The sequence below is a fragment of the Onychostruthus taczanowskii genome, unplaced genomic scaffold, assembly GCF_017590055.1.
Source record: "Onychostruthus taczanowskii isolate IOZ18803 unplaced genomic scaffold, ASM1759005v1 scaffold19, whole genome shotgun sequence".
NCBI classification, from domain to species: Eukaryota; Metazoa; Chordata; class Aves; order Passeriformes; family Passeridae; genus Onychostruthus; species Onychostruthus taczanowskii.
Window position 1 is genome coordinate 5,899,402 of NW_024499128.1, and position 17,040 is coordinate 5,916,441.

The window sequence follows — 17,040 nt, forward strand, 5'->3', positions numbered from 1 at the left end:
TGTTTCAGTCTCTCAGCAGAACTGAGCTGCACAAACAGCCCCTTATCCACAGGGCCCTTCCCAGCACCTGGATAGCCCCAAAATCTCCATGCTGCCAAAAGCATTATTGACTACTGGGCTCTGTTTCTCTCAGCCATTCTCATCATTCAGCTCAGCCAGCTAATCAGGCTAACGAGGTGGTGTGCACCACAACTGCCTGTGGTACACAATCAGCCTGAAATTAGGTTTTAGTGTCAATCTTAGCAAATACGTCTTTAGAACTTCAAAATCATGTAATAGGATTCAGCTGCAGAAGAAATGTCCATGGGAGAGCTCGATGCTGGTCATTCTGCACAGGGTGGGAGAAGGAGGGAACAAGGTGGGGCTGGAAGGGGCTCAGAGCAGCCTGGTCCAGTGGAAGGTGTCCCTGCCCATGGCAGAGGGGCTGGAATGAGGTGATCTTTAAGGTCCCTTCCAACCCACATCATTCTGTGATTCCATGATTAGGTGCTTTCACTAGGTTTGCTGGAGACTGAGTGTTGGCGAGATGCTCCAGAGAAGTTAAGTTTTGGAAGTGCAGTTCAGGGAAAAAACCAAAAAATTGAAAGGAGGAATGTTATCCTCTGTCAACTTGCATTTGGTACCCTTGGGTTACCATACTACCTACTAGACTAGGAAGGGAGTGTTTAAAGTCACTCTTTGGGTGGTGTTTTGGAGGCAGGAACTCCACAAATATTAGGGAAAATATATTTCAGCTCATAAATAAATATACCATTTTTAAAAGGGCATATTGGCTCCATCTGAGGTGCGTTCATACAGCCCAAATGGTTCATTTGGCCTCTTCCTAAAATAACTTGACACTGCTCTCTACTTGTTGGACTCTGCATTTCCCCTTATGGGGGAATCTGTCACAAGGGTGCATTTTGCCAACAGATCAGTGAGGTTTGTGCAAGAAGCAAAGAGCTGGGCTTTGGGATACACCCCAGATGCAGTGGGATGGTCACTCTCCCTGAGCTGCAACCCCACTCTGTGACCATTCTGCACATCTAAAAATACCTCCCTTCTCCTCTTCTGCTTCTCTTCTGTGAGAAGCACCATCTGGGAAGGGATCCCCTTCTCCTCCTTATGAGAAGAATTTCAACACGTTTCTAATATGGAAAAAATGTTAAGCCTCAAGGCAATATCCTTTAAAAGTACATAGACACTAAATCTTTTGCATGAAGCCATTTGGCACATGCCATTCACTGTGAGGGTTCCTTGGTGGGCAGAGACAAGGCTGCTGCCACTGCTGGAAAATACAGATATATCCCCCAAATGGCATATTAATAATGGGATCTTTCAAAGGATGATCCATGACTCATCCAAGAAGAAAAATGGGTCATTCACTACACTGAACTCTTCAAAAAAAACAGCAGCTTTTTTTGGGTTTTCCCAGTTTAAACCAGAAAAATAGAGAAAGTAATGGGAGGGAAAATGTGGTGGCTGCAGCTGCCAGACAACATGAGCAGTGAGAGCCTGCACTGGCATTTTGGGGTTAAAAATCCCACCCTGACAGGGGTTCTGTGTCTTGTATGGCTGTTTCCTAAAACCAGGAGTGCAAGGACTGCCCAAAGCCACACACTCTCTAGTCCTTCCCCAAAAATTCACCAGTGCTTTGCCAAAAGTAACATCCTGGGTGTACCCAGGGTTCAAGGGACCAAAGCCACCAGCACCAGAATGCTTTGGGAGCCTGGTGGCTTTTGCCTTGGCAGTCATCCTGCAAGGGACCTGCCTGCAGCAGGGAGCACCAAGGGGCATGGGCAACGTGAATTTGCTGAGAACGCAGCAAAAACTATCAAATCTGAGCAAGGATTTTCAGTGCCCAAACTGTGTAACTGCCAGGGCAGGAGCTGCTGTGCCTCATCTGTGTGGATATGGGGTCCTAACACTGAAATCCCAGTCAGGCAGGTGCACATGGGGCATCAGAGGGGTCATGTGCAAAGGGACACAGCCCCCAGCCAGCTCCTGCTGATCCCTTGATGGAGTCAGTGCAGAAAAAAGGGCAGGTTGCAAAGTTGGCATTTAAGATGTCATTAGAGCTGTTAATCTTATTGCTGTTACTATATTATAATCACTTTCACAACCCATCTAAATCCAGGGCAGCTATCCATACTGGATTATTACATTCATCATTTGCATTCAGCAATTATTTGAGACCATGATTTCATATAATGCTTTGGAGATTAATAAAGGCCATGGCCCTTTCCTGTAGGCAGCTGCCCTCCACACTGATGAAATACCACATTTAATTGCTTTAACCTGAGCTGCTGCTGTTTCCTTCCTCTCCCTCTGTCTGGGATCTTCACATTCAGTGTCTGCTGGGTGCAGCCCGTGCTGGTGGTATGGGGGCAGAGGCAGATGCCCATGATGGGGATGAGGTGCAGCAGCCCCCATGCTCCACAGGACACCTGTGCCAGCACTCTGAGCAGAGTGGGACTCCATGAAGGCCTTACATCCTCATGTGGACAAGCTCCTAATTTAATTATCTCAACAAGACAAAAGAGGAGCTCATGGCAAGTGTTTTTTTGCTGCTAAGCAAATACTTGACAAGGAATGCTGAGCTCTTAAACAGCTGCTGGGTTGTGAGTCAATTCACTTGCAGGAACCCAGGGTCACAGAGCCTAAACAACATCCAAATCAAATTAATTTTTCCTTCAGGATAAAAAGAGAAGCCTGCCCTATCCTCTTCTCCAGTCACCTCTGAAAGTTCCAGCCAGCCCTGCAGCATCGTCCTTTCCCTCTGCTCCACAGTTAGTGCCAGCTTTGCAATACCAAAACCCAGTAAGCATTTGATCTGAGCTAGGATTTTCCCAAGCCTCAAAGTCTGTGCACCCTGGAAGCAGAGGAGGGTGGTTATTCACCTGTGAGCAGCATCACAGCCAGCCCATCTCAGCTGCTGGGTACTGCTCCTGGGGCCTTCCACTTGTGTGGCTCTCACCTCCTCCCTTGGACACTTGGGGACACAGTTAAATCTCGCCTTCCTACCATGTGGTTGAGTCTCAAGAACAGCCAGGGGAGGATATTTTGAGTTCTTTCCATGCAAGAAACAGCTTCCTGTCAAGCCTCCCCCCGTCCCATCCTGAGTGTGGTCTCCCATGACAAGTCACTCGGATTTTACATTAACCCAAGCAATGGCAGAAATACAAATGATGTCAGAGGGGATGAGCAGAGCAAGCACCCTCTTCCTAGGCCAGGGGTATGTTCCTGGGTGTCTGTGGGAGGGATGCTGTCATAACACACCCACCCTCCAGCAGGGTTCCCATTCAGAAATCTGCTCAACAACAGCACCACTCGCTCCCTCACAGCCCTTGACAAGCAGGGATTTGTTGGCATCCTGACAAAGAGCTTCACAAACGAGGCAATCAGCAGCCCAGTATAATTTTCAAGAAATACAAATGAGCAAATATCTAGTTGCCATGGTAACCCTGAGAGCTGGACTAGACTTTTTTTGGGAGATTCCCAAATACAGCTACATTTTGCCAGCACAGCAGGAACGTGGTGCCCAGGACCCCATTTGGGGACAGCAGCCAGGACTGCTGAGCAGCATCAGCTCTTTCAGCACCAGCCCAGAACAGCCCTGTCCTCTCTGACCAGCTCCAGGCACTCACACGCACAGTGCCAGCTGTGGATCTTTTCTGTCTCACATCACCTGTGCTTTGGCTCTGTGTCCTTCAAGGCTGACCAGCTCTTCGAGCAGGGACCTCAGTGGGAATTGTGTTCCTGTCAGATCTGTGCCTTACCTCTGATCACTGGCAGCTCTGGCAATTTGCACTCAGGAGTGAAAGTTTCCAGCCAAGTTACTGAGCCCCAGCAAAGCAAAAGTGGTAAATGAAAAACATAACCACCTTTTCAGGTGGCCGTGCTGCAGAGCCGGTGCCAAACAGGGACAGGGGTACTGGCCCTCAGCCAGCTCTCCCCATCAAGGCAGTTTTCTCTGGAGGCCTGGAAATCCTTGGCCACAAAAGAGGAAGAGACTTTTGGGGTACCAAAAGGGAACAAACAAAAGCACAACGGGCCCTGGCATGACACAGTTCCTGTGCTGACCCAGCCTGGAGGAGCTCTTCCTCTTCAAGGGGAACTGGCTCTGCTGGAAGTTTCACTGAGCTTTTGCAATTAGTTCAGGTGCCATTACTGCTGACCCAGCCTGGAGGAGCTCCTGGCAGCTCTGAGCCTCTCCAAGGGGAACTGGCTCTGCTGGAAGTTTCACTGAGCTTTTGCAATTAGTTCAGGTGCCATTACACACCAGCAGCTCCCAGGCTGTATAAATCCAGCCTGACTCATGCCTCTCTCAGGAGGCATGGCTGCTGCAGCCGAGCCCTTGGGCTGCCCCGGAGATCCATTTCCCAGCAGGTTTGTCCCCTCTGGCTGCCACTGTCCTGCTCATTCCCTGGCAGCAGCAGGGAGCAGATGGCATCAGGCAGGATGGGAAAACCCTCCTGCAGAACAGTAGAAGCCCCTCAGCTAAGCCAACATCCACTGGGACCCACACAGCACAAACCCTGCTCACCTTCCCTATGCCCCACTGCTCCATCTGTCCGTGCTGCAGACTTTTGGGATGTGCTAAAGTTTTGGGATTTAACACTAACCCCATTGCACAGGTGGGTAATGTCATTTATCACAGGGCTTTGTGGCTTGGGGTTTTTGCTGATGGGGCTCACTGTTGCAGCCAGTCTGTAATGTACTCTCTGAGCTGCTCAAAGCATGTTTTTGGTCCCAAGATATTTTTGTTCTCTGTCAAAGGGAACCACTCTGTGGCATCCTGGCCTCAGGGTAGGAGCTGAGCCACTGCTCAGGCAATTAAATCCGAGGGAAATGCACAAGAAAAAGCTCATGATTCAGCCGTGCAGCCCTTTTTCTCCCAGTCATTTATGGGAGAAAAAAATCTTAACTGAATTAATAGAGGAAAAGACAGCCCAGCCCAGCCCAGCCAGGCATCGGACCAGTCAAGATAATCACTGGGGAGAAAAATCCTCACCAGGCTGTGCCAGGGCAGCACCAGCGTGCCCACAAGCTGTGACATCCATGTCCTGTGTCACAACGTCCAGCAGCAGTCTCAGGAAACAATCAAAGTAGGAATAAAGGGAATCAAAGGGTCAGAGGTGCAGGCAGACCCATCCCTCCCCACTGCCATGCCAGGGCTGGGGGCAATATTGCCTCCAAAGCTCAGGAATGGGGTACAAGGAGGGTAAAGACTATTTTGGTTCACTCCCAGGCTACATTACACACACTTACCCCAGCTTTCATTTATTACAAAAGAAGGTGTTCAACCCCTAAGAAAATCAGTGTCATAAAAAGACCCTCAGGAATCAGTCACTTGCAAGTGATGTGCAAGAAAGGTGTCAGAGTCCTGCTGCTGCCAGGTTTCCCATTGCCTGCACCACAGAGTGAGTCAGAAGGGAGAAGAAATTCAAGATAACAAAGGAGTGAGGGATTATGAGAGATGCAGAATAGAAAAATAAAGAAGTTCAGGCTGGAATCTGGAGCTGCTCCAGGCCATGCAGAGTCTGCGACCGTCCATGGTGAGAGAAAGGGCGTGGCCCATCTTTCATCAAGCCAGATCCACTAGAAGTTCATTAAGGAGGTGAAAACTCCTGTTGTTTTCTGAATTTTATTTGATTACTCTGAAACAGAAGACACTGGCAAGGACAGAGGGTTGGTTTTTAAAGTAAAGACCCTGGAGCCAAAGGAGAAACACAGAGGGGGTGGGAAACAAAGCCCCTATTAACTTTGGTTCTGACTTTCAGGTCATGCATGTTCAGTTCTTTTTACCTGGAAATGAAGATGTTAATTGGAGGCGACAGCTTTCATTGGGCTCCCCATTAGCAATATTTTTAACCACAGTAGGGCCCAGATCTTCAAACACTTTCCCAAGGGAAGGTTTTAACCTTTCTTTTGAAACATCTCATACCACTTGCAGGGAAAAAAAGACAGTTGTTTGGCTCGAGGCATACCAATCCCCAGCCGTGATGAACTCCCAGCTCCTCTGGACAGGAGACACAGCAGGAACAGGGAAAACAAAACTGGGGAGGGGCAGCCTGGAGCCAGCCTGGCACCGTGCAGCAGCATCTCCCAGCCGCTGGCTGTCCATCCAGCCCAGCCCTGCCCTTGGGACAGCACGGCCAGCCCCAGGGGACGCTGGGCTGTGCTGTCCCCACCCCTGTGCTGTGACAGCCCCAGCACAGGGACAGGAGCACAGCCCAGCACCGTGCTCAGAGCCAGGAGCTCATCACACATGTCCTGCTCCACCCCTGGCTCTCCAAACCCTTTTCTGCCACAGACCACATCAACTTTATCCACTCTGCTGCATCCGAGAGCTTTCTTTCAAACAGCTGGTTTCTTCACATACTGTTATCATCCATGCATAATTTATCATTTTCAGGTGAAACAAAAGCCTCTAGAAAACACATCCAACGCTTCAGTTCAAATCCAGAACTGAAGACTACACAAATGGCTAACTTTCCATACAAACATATGAATAGTGTGTATATTAATTTCAAAATTACAATAAAAATTATATCATTTCATTCATATGTATTATCAATTTTATATAAATATATATATATATAAATACGAAATCGGGGATGACAGCACTTTCTTATTTTAGAAACTTTTTCCAGCACATACATTCCACTTACAACACCATTATTAGCCCTACCAAATTTTCCGGTTTCTCTCCAAGTGGAAATACAGCTGAAAGCTCCACTGCCATCCGAGGAAGCAGTTCCAAGCTCCCAGTGGAGCCTCAGGTACTGACCTCAATTGCACCCAGTGCAATCACTCTGGAAAGGCTTTGTTTTGGAACATTGTATTTCTAAGACGGTGGCATCAAGGGGGACCAGACAATTTTATGGCAATGCTTTACTCACCTTTGCAGGCAGCAGCTGAGATGGGTCAGACCCTGTGCCTTTGCCAGAGCAGGGACAAAAGGGACTCATGGCCCCCAGGAAGGGGCAAAGGGCCCCTGCAAAGCCACCTGGGTGCTACAGGGCTGTGAGGGATCAGAGCTCACAGCCTGGGATCCCTGGGGAGCACTGGATTTATTGTGTCTGACTGGCTCCAGCAGTGCCTTTGGAGCTGTGTCCCCGAAGGAGAAGCCTGGTTTTCCCTCAATAGGGCTGCCTTTCCCTGGCACCAGCACAGCCCCACTTACACCCAAACTCTGCAAATCCATCTTGTCCAAGCGGGAGTGTTCCATCTCCACACTGAGCAGTTCAAACAAGGCACAGGAGCTGCCACAACCACACACAACTTCCCAGAAATATTTACCTGGGAGACAGAAGTACTTCTGTGGTGCCAGTGCAGCAGAGAACATCAGCAAGGACTTAGGGAGAAAACATCACCCCACTAGGACACGGGCTGCAGCAAACACTGCAAACTCTCCCCAGCAGGACTGGGCTGTGAGGATGGGCTGGCTCCCAGCCGGGGCTGTGGGTCAGCCCTCACCTGCCCCAGGTGGCTCAGGGCCACACCTGCCTGCTCAGGGATGCTGCTGGGCTCTGGGGCACTGCCTGGCCCTCACACCCTCCATGGTGCCTCTGTGCTTGCTGGGGCTGCCCAAAGGGCAGGGTGAGCTCACAGGCTGCCCCAAAAAACAGTCAGGGTCTATAAAACAAACTTTCCTAGGCAGCTGCTTCCCAACACACAGAGAAGGTTGGGGAAAAAACTTCTTTCACATGAGGCACCAAGCCCCCAGGGAGTCACTGCTACTCCAGTGCAAGAAAGACAGGGGAGCCTCCACCTGCTGTTTGCTGTTTATTTTAGCAGAGAGAAAAATAACATGGACAAGAGGCATTTTGCATAACTTAACAGAAAATAACACTTTTCCTCCACTCTTCACTGATCAAAAGGCAAAAGCATTTCCTACACACAGCTATTTTTGGGTGCTAACAGTTTGGTGTATTGGTAAAATCATGGGTTTTCTCTAACACGCTGTGATGGTTGACCTGAAATCCAAAGCCAGACTCGGGCTTGGGGGCTCCTCTGCTGTTGAATGCAGCTCCTGTCAGTGCTGAGTGCCAGGCTCATCCCCACCATCCTCCCAGCAGGGATTCTGCAGCAGGGACTGGCTGGGGCTCCAAGCAGCTCCACGGCTCTCCCAGCCCGTGCCATGTCCTGACTGCTCTACCCCAGCACAGCTGGAGAGGTGACCCAGAATGAAGGGGGGTGTGGGAGCACCAGCAGCCTCAGTCCAGGGCCAGGGAGGGGATCTTGCAGACAAAGGGGAAGGCTCTGCCACAGGCGTTGTCGTTCCAGGAGCGCAGTGCTACCCTCCAAAAAAACACAAGGCATTAGCTGATAAAAGGTAAAAGGAGGGAACCACGCACTGCCCTTGGGACCAGGACCTCCTGCCACTGGGGGAGGCTCTCCCTGGACGTGCTCCAATTTGTGCCATTCACTGCTGTGCTTCCTCCCAGCATCCTCACCTGGGGGGTGTGAGAGGGGAGACCAGGCCCCAGCTTGGACTTGGTAGTGGAGGGGCAGCTGCAGACACAGCCCTGCTCCCCGAAAATTATCCATGGGCTACCCATGGACAGGGCAATTAGGTACATCTGGGGGGCCTGGACACACCTGGCTGGTCTCACCAGCAGGGAGGTGGGATTTTTGCACAGGCAGGGTCTTGTCCCACTTCAGCAAGATGTCCTGGCCCAAGCATGGGGGAGATAAGCTGGCAAAACAATGAGTGCTCCCACAGGTTTCCCGTGGAGGAGGGGAAATGGGGAAATTTGACCTTTGACCAAATTTGGTAATTCTTCAAGGCAGCTGATTCTCCTGCCTTGCTGCTACTATGGGAGAGGGAGATGGGAGCAGAGGGAAAATGAGTATGTATGCATATATGTACATGGTGAAAAGGAAAACACCTTTTCACTGTAAAGAAAAAAAAGAACATAATGCTAAAAAATTAAAATGCAGGAGCAGAGGGAAAATGAGTATGTATGTACATGGTGAAAAGGAAAACACCTTTTCACTGTAAAGAAAAAAAAGAACATAATGCTAAAAAATTAAAATGCATATCCTCTGCCTGCCAGCAAGCTCTTCAGTAAAGCAGGAACCACGGTGGATTGAATTTATTGGCACACAAATAACACTGAGGGTGCCCTGGGTGCTCACCACTGCTGTGTCTGTACCAGATCTGCACGCAGTCCTCCTCCTCGGGGATGGAGTGGATCCCATCGTCAGGCTGGCTGCCATCCCAGTAGTGGTAGTCGTAGGAGGAGCCATCTGTCCACTCAAAGTGACCCTCCTGACACGAGGCCAGCAGAGAGAGGCTGTCACCAAGAGCTGCAGAGGGTGGGAGGCCACCCCCATGTAGCCCCCACACCATCCCCAGTGCCACACAGCCCAGGGACATGGGGAGAGACTGTCACCACTCAGCAGATCCCACTCCCAGTGCCACACAGCCAAGGGACACCGACAGACACCACTCAGCAAGGTCCAAACAGCATGTTTGGGTTCTGCAACTGGAAACTTGCCAAGAACAGCCCCAGGTTTCACAGTGTTCTCACCAGGGGAAGCCCAGAAATCAAATCTATATATATTTTTAACACCCCTACCCAGTTCTACATTCCTTTTCCTTTTCCATTCTTTTTCCAGTATCTACAAAAAATATGCTGACATGAGACTGTTCTCCTGATGGTCTCCATTTTTCTTTCTAACATATTAGACTATATATTTCCAACATGTCAGCTTTCAAAAGTCACAGAGTAGCACAAGAGAGCAATGGAACTCGGTGGTTTTTGACACAGAAGACCTTTTCAGTTTATTTGCTCTTCTTGGACCAACAGTACAATACTCCTTCTATTAATCCAGTAATAAAATGTGATATGAGTAATTATTGATTAATCTATTAACTCTAGTAACACTCCTCTTTTAGAAGCAAACTGGAATGGGTAAAATAACAAGTTTCTTCAAGTGCTGCACCACAGACTCTATGCCACCTCCTGATTAAAGGGGTATAAGGAGCAAAGAAAAAACCAAGTGGCTTTCCAGGAGGAAAACACAGAGGTGAATTTTTCAAAGCCTTTTCCCACAGGATTCCAGGGAGCTCCCACCTGCCGTAGGTCGTTGAGTCCCGTCCAGATGTCGGTGGGGATGCCGGGCACGCGGCTGTTCACCAGGTCGTACACAAAGACGTTTTCTTCCCAGCTGGCAAAACAGAGCAGTACAGGGCAATCAAGAGGATATGTCAGCAAATGGTCAGGTGTGTCCCTAAGCTCTCACCCTACCACAGGACCCGTGAGCAAATGGTTCCCCTGCTTCTCACTGCTGCTGGTTACTTTCCCAGGTCTGTGCAAGAGGAGCACAGTGCTGGTGAGAGCTGGGGGAGAGGGAATAGGGAAAAAAGCCTGTGTAATCATGTTGTACTTCTATCCCTTTTTCAAGAGTAAAAAACACAGTTTGAGGAAATTTAGGGAATACTATGCCAGTTTTCCTGCCAGTCCAGGAAAGGCATTTATTTTCTATATTGCCTTTGTGTGACCTGTGCATCAGCCTGGACTGGGCCGCTGCTGCAGAGGGATGTGTAGGCTGGAACATGAGCCTGCAGCTGACACAGAGCCTGTGGTGTGGGAATGGGACTTTGCCCCCAGTTTCCTTCCAGCCTAGGCTGTGTCAGCGTGGGATGATGTTTCTGCACAGCTCACCTGTGGATGGAGGCCAGCTTGGCTGACCTGATGCCGATGGAGAACTCGGCGCAGTAGAGGTCGGCTTCAGCCCAGGTTTTGTTGATGGGGAAGTAGCGGTAGCAGTGACCTTCGTACTCCGTCCAGAAGAGTGGGCAGGAGTAGGCATGGACAGGCTCAGGCATGGCTGGGGGCAGAGCAGAGGACATGCAGCAGCTGGTGGTGAGACAGCTTGGCCAGGAAGCTGAGCAGGCGATGGAGGCAGCAGTGCCCAGCCCTGCTCTCCCACCTCACCCAGGCAAATAACCACCAAACACACACAGGGAAAACCCAGCTGCTGCAGGAGCCGTGCAAAAGCTTGCAGAAGTCAAAACATGTTTTAAATGAGTTGTGGGTTTCTCAGTTTCAGCATCTGCCTAAATCAGGAGGGACATTCCAAGCTGGCTTGACATAATTTCAGGCAGAGGATGCTTAAAATAAAGGCACTGACATTTGCTGCTGGGAAAGCGAGATAAGGGTTCCTCTTGTCTCTATCAGCACCACTGGAGCCACTGTGCTGGGAGGGGAACTGACAGCCAGGGCTGCGGGGTTATGGCTGTGTTCTGCCCTCCTGCAAGGACAGGCTGCACCTCCTCCCCCGGGAAGACCCCCTCCAGTCCCTGTCCCGGGATGCAGCCAGGCACGTAGGCACTGGATCCCAGCCCAGGAGCAGCCGGCGGGGTGAGCGTGCAGCCAGCAGCAGTGCCAGCCCATCCAGCAGATATCCCACCACAGATAACAGCCCATCCAGCAGATATCACACCACAGATAACAGCCTATCCAACAGATAACATCCCATCCAACAGGTATCCCACCACAGATAACAGCCTATCCAACAGGTATCCCACCACAGATTACAGCCAGGCCACCTGCTGCTCCTCCTCCCCTGCCACTTTTCAGCACAGTGGGGAAGTTGTCCCAAAGGAGGCCCCTCTGGGGGCAGGATGTCCTTTTGGAGCCTTTGTGGTTGCTGCTGTCTAAACACAGCAGTGGCATTACCACGTTGCTCCAGCCTCCTCCATGTTCTGCTCCCCCTTGTGTGGGGAGGATGCTTGGGACCCTCAGGTCTTGGGGCATGTGGACTTAACTCTCTTAGCTGCTGGTTTGTGAACGTGGGGGAACTGCCAGCCCCCCTGAGCCAGCTCCCACATCCCCAGGGAGTCGTGGTTGGGGTCAGTGCTGCTGTGGAGGCGAGTGGGGCAGTGGGCAGGGTGGGCGTGCAGGGGTGAGGGCAGATGTCAGATGCCATCAGACTATCCAAGCAGGTAACAGCCTCAAGCCCAGAGAGGTCAGGGTGGTGCCTCCAGCACTGAGGGGCCGGGGGAATGGCTTTCCCTGAGGGTGGGAAGAGCAAAGCTGCCAGCAGCAGCAAGGATGTGGCTGTGGCAAGGGAAGCAACAGCATGGAGAAAAAGAGAGGCAAGGTGAATCCAAAGCAGCTGTGTGAGCATTCCTAGAGCCAAGTCATTTCCCGTGCCAGTGCTGGCAGCTCTGGGTGATAATTTCATCTTTCATCAGCTCTTTCCACATGGGGATCTCTGAGTGTTCTACAAACAGCCACCAGCCAGCCCATGGGGTCCCTGCTGTCACACCTCCCTCCCAGGTGACAAACCACAAATGCAAAGAGTCTTTTTTCCCTCCTCAGCAAGGCCAAATCAACTGTCAAGCCCTGTGGGGCTGTCACCCCATCAACCTGCCTTGGGACCCCCAGCCATCCCTCCAGAGGAGCTGAGACTGGGGCAGCTCTGCACCTGACAGCAACAAACCCTTGAGGGGCTCTCCCATCCTCAGCAGCACTAATTATGGGCTGTGGAGGATAAAAGATAAGGCCTGCTGGGCTGGGAGAGCAAAATAGCTTTTGGGGAGAGTGGGTAAGATAAAGACAGCTCAGCAGCAAGGCAGAGTTCAATTCTCTGATTCATACCCGGCCATAACTGCACTGGGAAAAACCTTAGAACAGCCCTAGGAGACAGAAATTACTTCACTGTAGCAACAGCAGGACCAGAACTCCAAAAGCTCATGTGATTCCTGGGAGCCAAGCCTCCTCCCCTAATGATGCTGGCCAGGGTTTCTTGTCTCCACCAAAACTGAAGCAGAACAAGGGTCAAACCTTCAGCTTTGCCACCAGGCCACAGGTGAGGCATGTACCCCGAGAAAGGACAGCCTGGGATCTGCTCTTGGCTTGCAGAGACTCGAGGTTGCTGTTCCTTCCTGCCAAGGACAGCCCAGAGGTCTGTGCCAGACAAGGCACCACCAGCTGTTCCAGCAATTGGGGTTTTATTACAGTGCCTTGACAAAATCCTCACCTCTGGCAGCACGGTGGCAAAATTCACAGGGCTTCACCCAGCAGCACCCCCAGCAAACGGAGCCTTCACTCCCCAGTGCTAATTGCAGTGGGTGTCCCATTGTCCTGGCTCAAAGCCAGGCACCCCAACTCCAGGGAAAATCACCCTCATGTTTGCTCAGAGCAGCTGAGAGCAAGTCAGAAATTGAGACAGCCCTGCTTTGTTATTCCATACTGGTTCCCATTAGGTAGCATTAATTTGATGAGCTTCAGTGAACCAGAGGTGCCTGAAGGAATTTAAGGTTAAATATACCAAAAAGGAAAATATGGGAGGTCAGCTTTTAATTAGCATCTTTTCTGTTAGGTCAGAATCAGAGGCTTTGTCTGTCTCTTTGGAGGAGAACTACTGGTCCCAGTTTTTCAGGCAGGAACAATTAGGGGAGCTGCTTTATTTGAAATATTTGTAGCAGAAAAACCATAAGAAATCTGATGTAGGGTAGTGAGTATAGGAGTCTACTCATGGCCCTACAGGAAAGCCTCACAACCCAAGCCAGCAGCTGTGTGTGGTATTTTGATCTAGAAGGTGACAGGGGAAGCATTTGGGGGCTTTTTAGACCGAATCCTCACTTTTAAGGGAAGTGAGGGTTGGGTCTAAATGACCAGCAAAACATCAGCTCCTCCACACAGGCCAGGATCAGCACAGCCAGTACCTGCAGCACAGGGGTCCCTGCCAACCCCAAGTCAATCCATCCATTTGTCCCCAAATTCCTGGTGAAAAATTACTGCAATAATCCTTTTTTTTTTGTTTTAAGGGCAGCACCATGTTTTAAAGCAGCTCCAGCAAATTAAATGTCCAGACTTGGCTGAGGATAAGATTCAGATCAGGCAGCTGTTACTAACTCAGAAAAGCTGGAAAACAAATATTTAGGGTCAGAAATAAAGTTTTGTGTTCTCTGCATTTGTGTCAGCGCCAAATTGGAGCCTTTCTATTTATTTACTAGCTGAACCCCACTGTAGAACTACCAGGAAAATCACTTTTCAAAATCTTACAGAAGCTAACACTGCTCTGCCAAAAAAGTTTCACTTCCCCAGTTGGCCTATTTCCAACTAAAAATAATTAACTGAGAAAATCCTAGCCAGTTTCACAAGGGCTTCTCTTCACTTCAGGATGCTACTGGAAGAAAAAATCTACCACCACCTGGACTCAGCTGGTGAAGAGCAGGTTTGCTCCTGGAAACTTCATCCCAAGGAGCAACGCTGCCTCACGTGTAGGGTCCTGCAGGTCTGAGATGTGAAATCTGAGGCTAGGACAAGGTTGGCAAGAGATGCCCAGGCAAGGAAGGCTCCTGAGGGGCTGCAGCTCCATCAAAGGGTTTTGGACAGCAAACCAGCTCGAGTCAGTGCTGGCAGCAGATGCTCTTCTTCTTGCAGAGAATCAAAGAACTCCATTTCATCAACAGCTGGCAGCTTTCCTCAAACCTCAGAGGTGCTAGGAGACATCCCCTTGGCACATCCATAAGCTCCTGCTGCCATCTGACCTGAAAAGGCAAGTGAACCTCTTCAGCTCTTGGCAAGCAGCTGGGTTTGGAGAGCGCCCATCAACACCCAAAAGGCTCATCTGAAATTCCTGTCAACAGAGAGGAGCTGAGGAGATGCTGCCATGTGGAAGTCTGGGTGTGCCCAGGGCAGAGCCCCTCCAGCAGGATCCGAGGGCTGTGGTGGTGACAGTGAGGGACGGGCAGTGGTCCCAGCTGGCAGAGCTGGGGCTCAGGACCAGCATCCTGGAGCTCACCCAGCCACCCCTCACCAGCTCAGGCCACGGGCAGCACCAGCAGCAGGGCTTCACCCAGGCTCAGCACTGCTGGAGCTGTGGGGAGCCAGAAGGGCTGGGTGCGACAACAGGGCTGGGACAGGGGACCCCCAGAACCCATCCCCAGGGTGACTTCAGCAGAAACTGCCTGTGGCTAAGCTGGGGGTGCCAGCTGAGCCAGAGGTCCGTCCCACCACGTCCTCCTTATTGAGCAAACCCACAGAATAAGCATTCAAACAGGAGGTTGGAGGGCAGGAGCAAGTGGCAGGGACTAAGACAGTGCTGTGGTGTGATGTTGGGATGCCTCCACTCACCATGGCTTTAGAAGCAACTCCTTAAGCCCTGACATTCCAGTCACCATGGGCAAACAATGCCACCTTCATGTTACTTGCAATATTTGTTTTTCATTAACAGATGAAAGAGTCTCACACTGAGCATCCATCTTTGAAGGATGTGATCGGGGAGGGACCTTGGCCTCAGTGTATCTGGGGTTGTATGGAGCTGCAGGGAAAGGTATGTCCACTGATGGACACGAATCCCACAACTGGGCAATATTTTACGTACCCTGAAATGTTTTTAAGGCACATGTCACAAGTTTTCAAGTACAATATTAAACATCAGTTGAAGCACATTGGGAGCGGCATCTCTCACACCAAAGGCATTGCTTTGTAAAATTCTTTAATGAAACCAAGCTGGTTTTACAGCTTCAAATCCTCTGTATGTTTGGAGCTGTGAGGCTACAGCCAATACCAGCAGCAACGCTCTTGCAGCTGGCACTGACAGATAGAAGTTATCTTGCAGAGTTTTTTCCTCCTTAATTAGTTTTGGCAAAGCTCCCACGGATTAGGCGTCTGGCAGGAAAGCCAGGCTTGTATCGATCCCTTTTCTCACGATCTCACCAAACAGCCCTTAAGGAATCCCTTTCCACTCACAGTCCCAATAAATCAAAAGTTCAAACAAACTTGGTGCAGCAACTCTCACTTGCACTGACACCGTGGAAAAGTTTGGAAGAAACCTAAGGGAAATTCAGCACTGAGTAACTGCTCGGAGCAAAGAAGGGGAATAAGGGAGAATCCCGTGCTTGTTTCACACGTAGTAAGTGTGAATAAACGAGCCCTGATGGCCCTCAGCTGTCCTGCTGGCGTGCACGGCCACAACCCTGCACCCCCCATGTGTGTGCCTCAAGCAGTGATTGCTGCCACAGCCCTGCACCCCCCATGTGTGTGCCCCATTCCTGCCACAGCCCTGCACCCTCCATGTGTGTGCCCCATTCCTGCATCCCCATGTGTGTGCCCCATTCCTGCACCCCCATGTGTGTGCCCCATTCCTGCCACCGGACCCACGGCAGGGCCACGGCAGGACATGCGGGCAGAGGCCAAAGAGCTGACACACAGAAACAAAGCCAGCCCAGAGACCTCTGGCATCCCGAAGCAAGGACCGGCGCTGCCCTTGGCACGTCCCCGTGGTGAAGAAGAAAGTTGATTTCAAGGAAAGTCAGTGATTTCTGGAGCAGAGGGGAGCCAGCTGCCGGCCCTGCGGGAGGCACACGCTCCTTCCCTGCCGCCACCGCCGCCGATGAAGCCCCCGCGGCCAGCGCCGAGCACTCACCTTGGCTGATCTTGATGTTGGTCTGGGGGAAGGCCTGGGCGGCCAGCAGGGCGGCGGCGAGCAGCGCGCACAGCGCCCGCCCGCTGCCCATGGCCGGAGCCCGGCGCCGCTCCGCCGCGGAGCCCCTCCCGGCTCGGGCGCACGCTGCCCCCGGAGCGCTGCTGTCACCCGCCGGGGCCGCAGGCGAGTGAGGACATCATCCCTCCTCGCCCGCCCGGGTGCAGCCCCAGGCGGTGTTTAGGGTCCCCGTCACCTCGGGGGTGACGGACGGGACCCCGCTGCCGGCAGGGACCGGGCAGGGGCGGTGGCCGAGGGCGAGGGCCGTGCTGACACCGGGGAGCGGCGGCTGCGGCAGCGAGCACCCGGGGAGGGAGGCAGGGGAAAGGCTCCCAGGGCTGCAGGGCTGTGGGGTTTAACACGTCAGTGCCCCATTGTGTGGAGCCTTGGGTTTGGTTTGGTTTGGTTTGGTTTGGTTTCGGGGGTCGGGTTGTTGGTTTTTCTCCTGTTTGGGATTTTTTCCCAGAGCAAGGCAATGCGCTGACATGCTTAAACAGCCTGGAAGAAGGATCGCCCAGCTGTGCCCGGGGCTCCGAGGCTGTTTCAGGAATTCGCTCTGTGCCCATCTGCCAGGTCCGTGCTGGGTCCAAGCCATCATGTAGCAGA

At 51.5% G+C, this 17,040-nt stretch overlaps 1 protein-coding gene across 1 annotated transcript; it reads right to left on the reverse strand.

The window, feature by feature from the left end:
* Positions 1–7,832: 7,832 nt before the first annotated feature.
* On the reverse strand, positions 7,833–16,491 carry CLEC19A (C-type lectin domain containing 19A). The gene is made up of 5 exons (XM_041401847.1): positions 16,378–16,491; positions 10,659–10,824; positions 10,068–10,161; positions 9,127–9,259; positions 7,833–8,281 (listed from the first exon to the last, which is right to left on the reverse strand). Exons 1-5 carry the CDS (start codon positions 16,466–16,468, stop codon positions 8,202–8,204), a joined length of 564 nt encoding a protein of 187 aa, XP_041257781.1. The 5' UTR covers positions 16,469–16,491; the 3' UTR covers positions 7,833–8,201.
* Between the last annotated feature and the right edge of the window lie 549 nt (positions 16,492–17,040).

Bases quoted from the DNA above. Each gene is read 5' to 3' on its own strand.
- CLEC19A (XM_041401847.1), bottom strand. From the start codon at position 16,468: ATGGGCAGCGGGCGGGCGCTGTGCGCGCTGCTCGCCGCCGCCCTGCTG. The intron at 10,162-10,658 runs GTGAGCTGTGCA...CTGTTTTGCCAG, and splicing joins AAGCTGGCCTCCATCCACAG to CTGGGAAGAAAACGTCTTTG. The intron at 9,260-10,067 runs GTGGGAGCTCCC...GCCTCGTGTCAG, and splicing joins GACTCAACGACCTACGGCAG to GAGGGTCACTTTGAGTGGAC.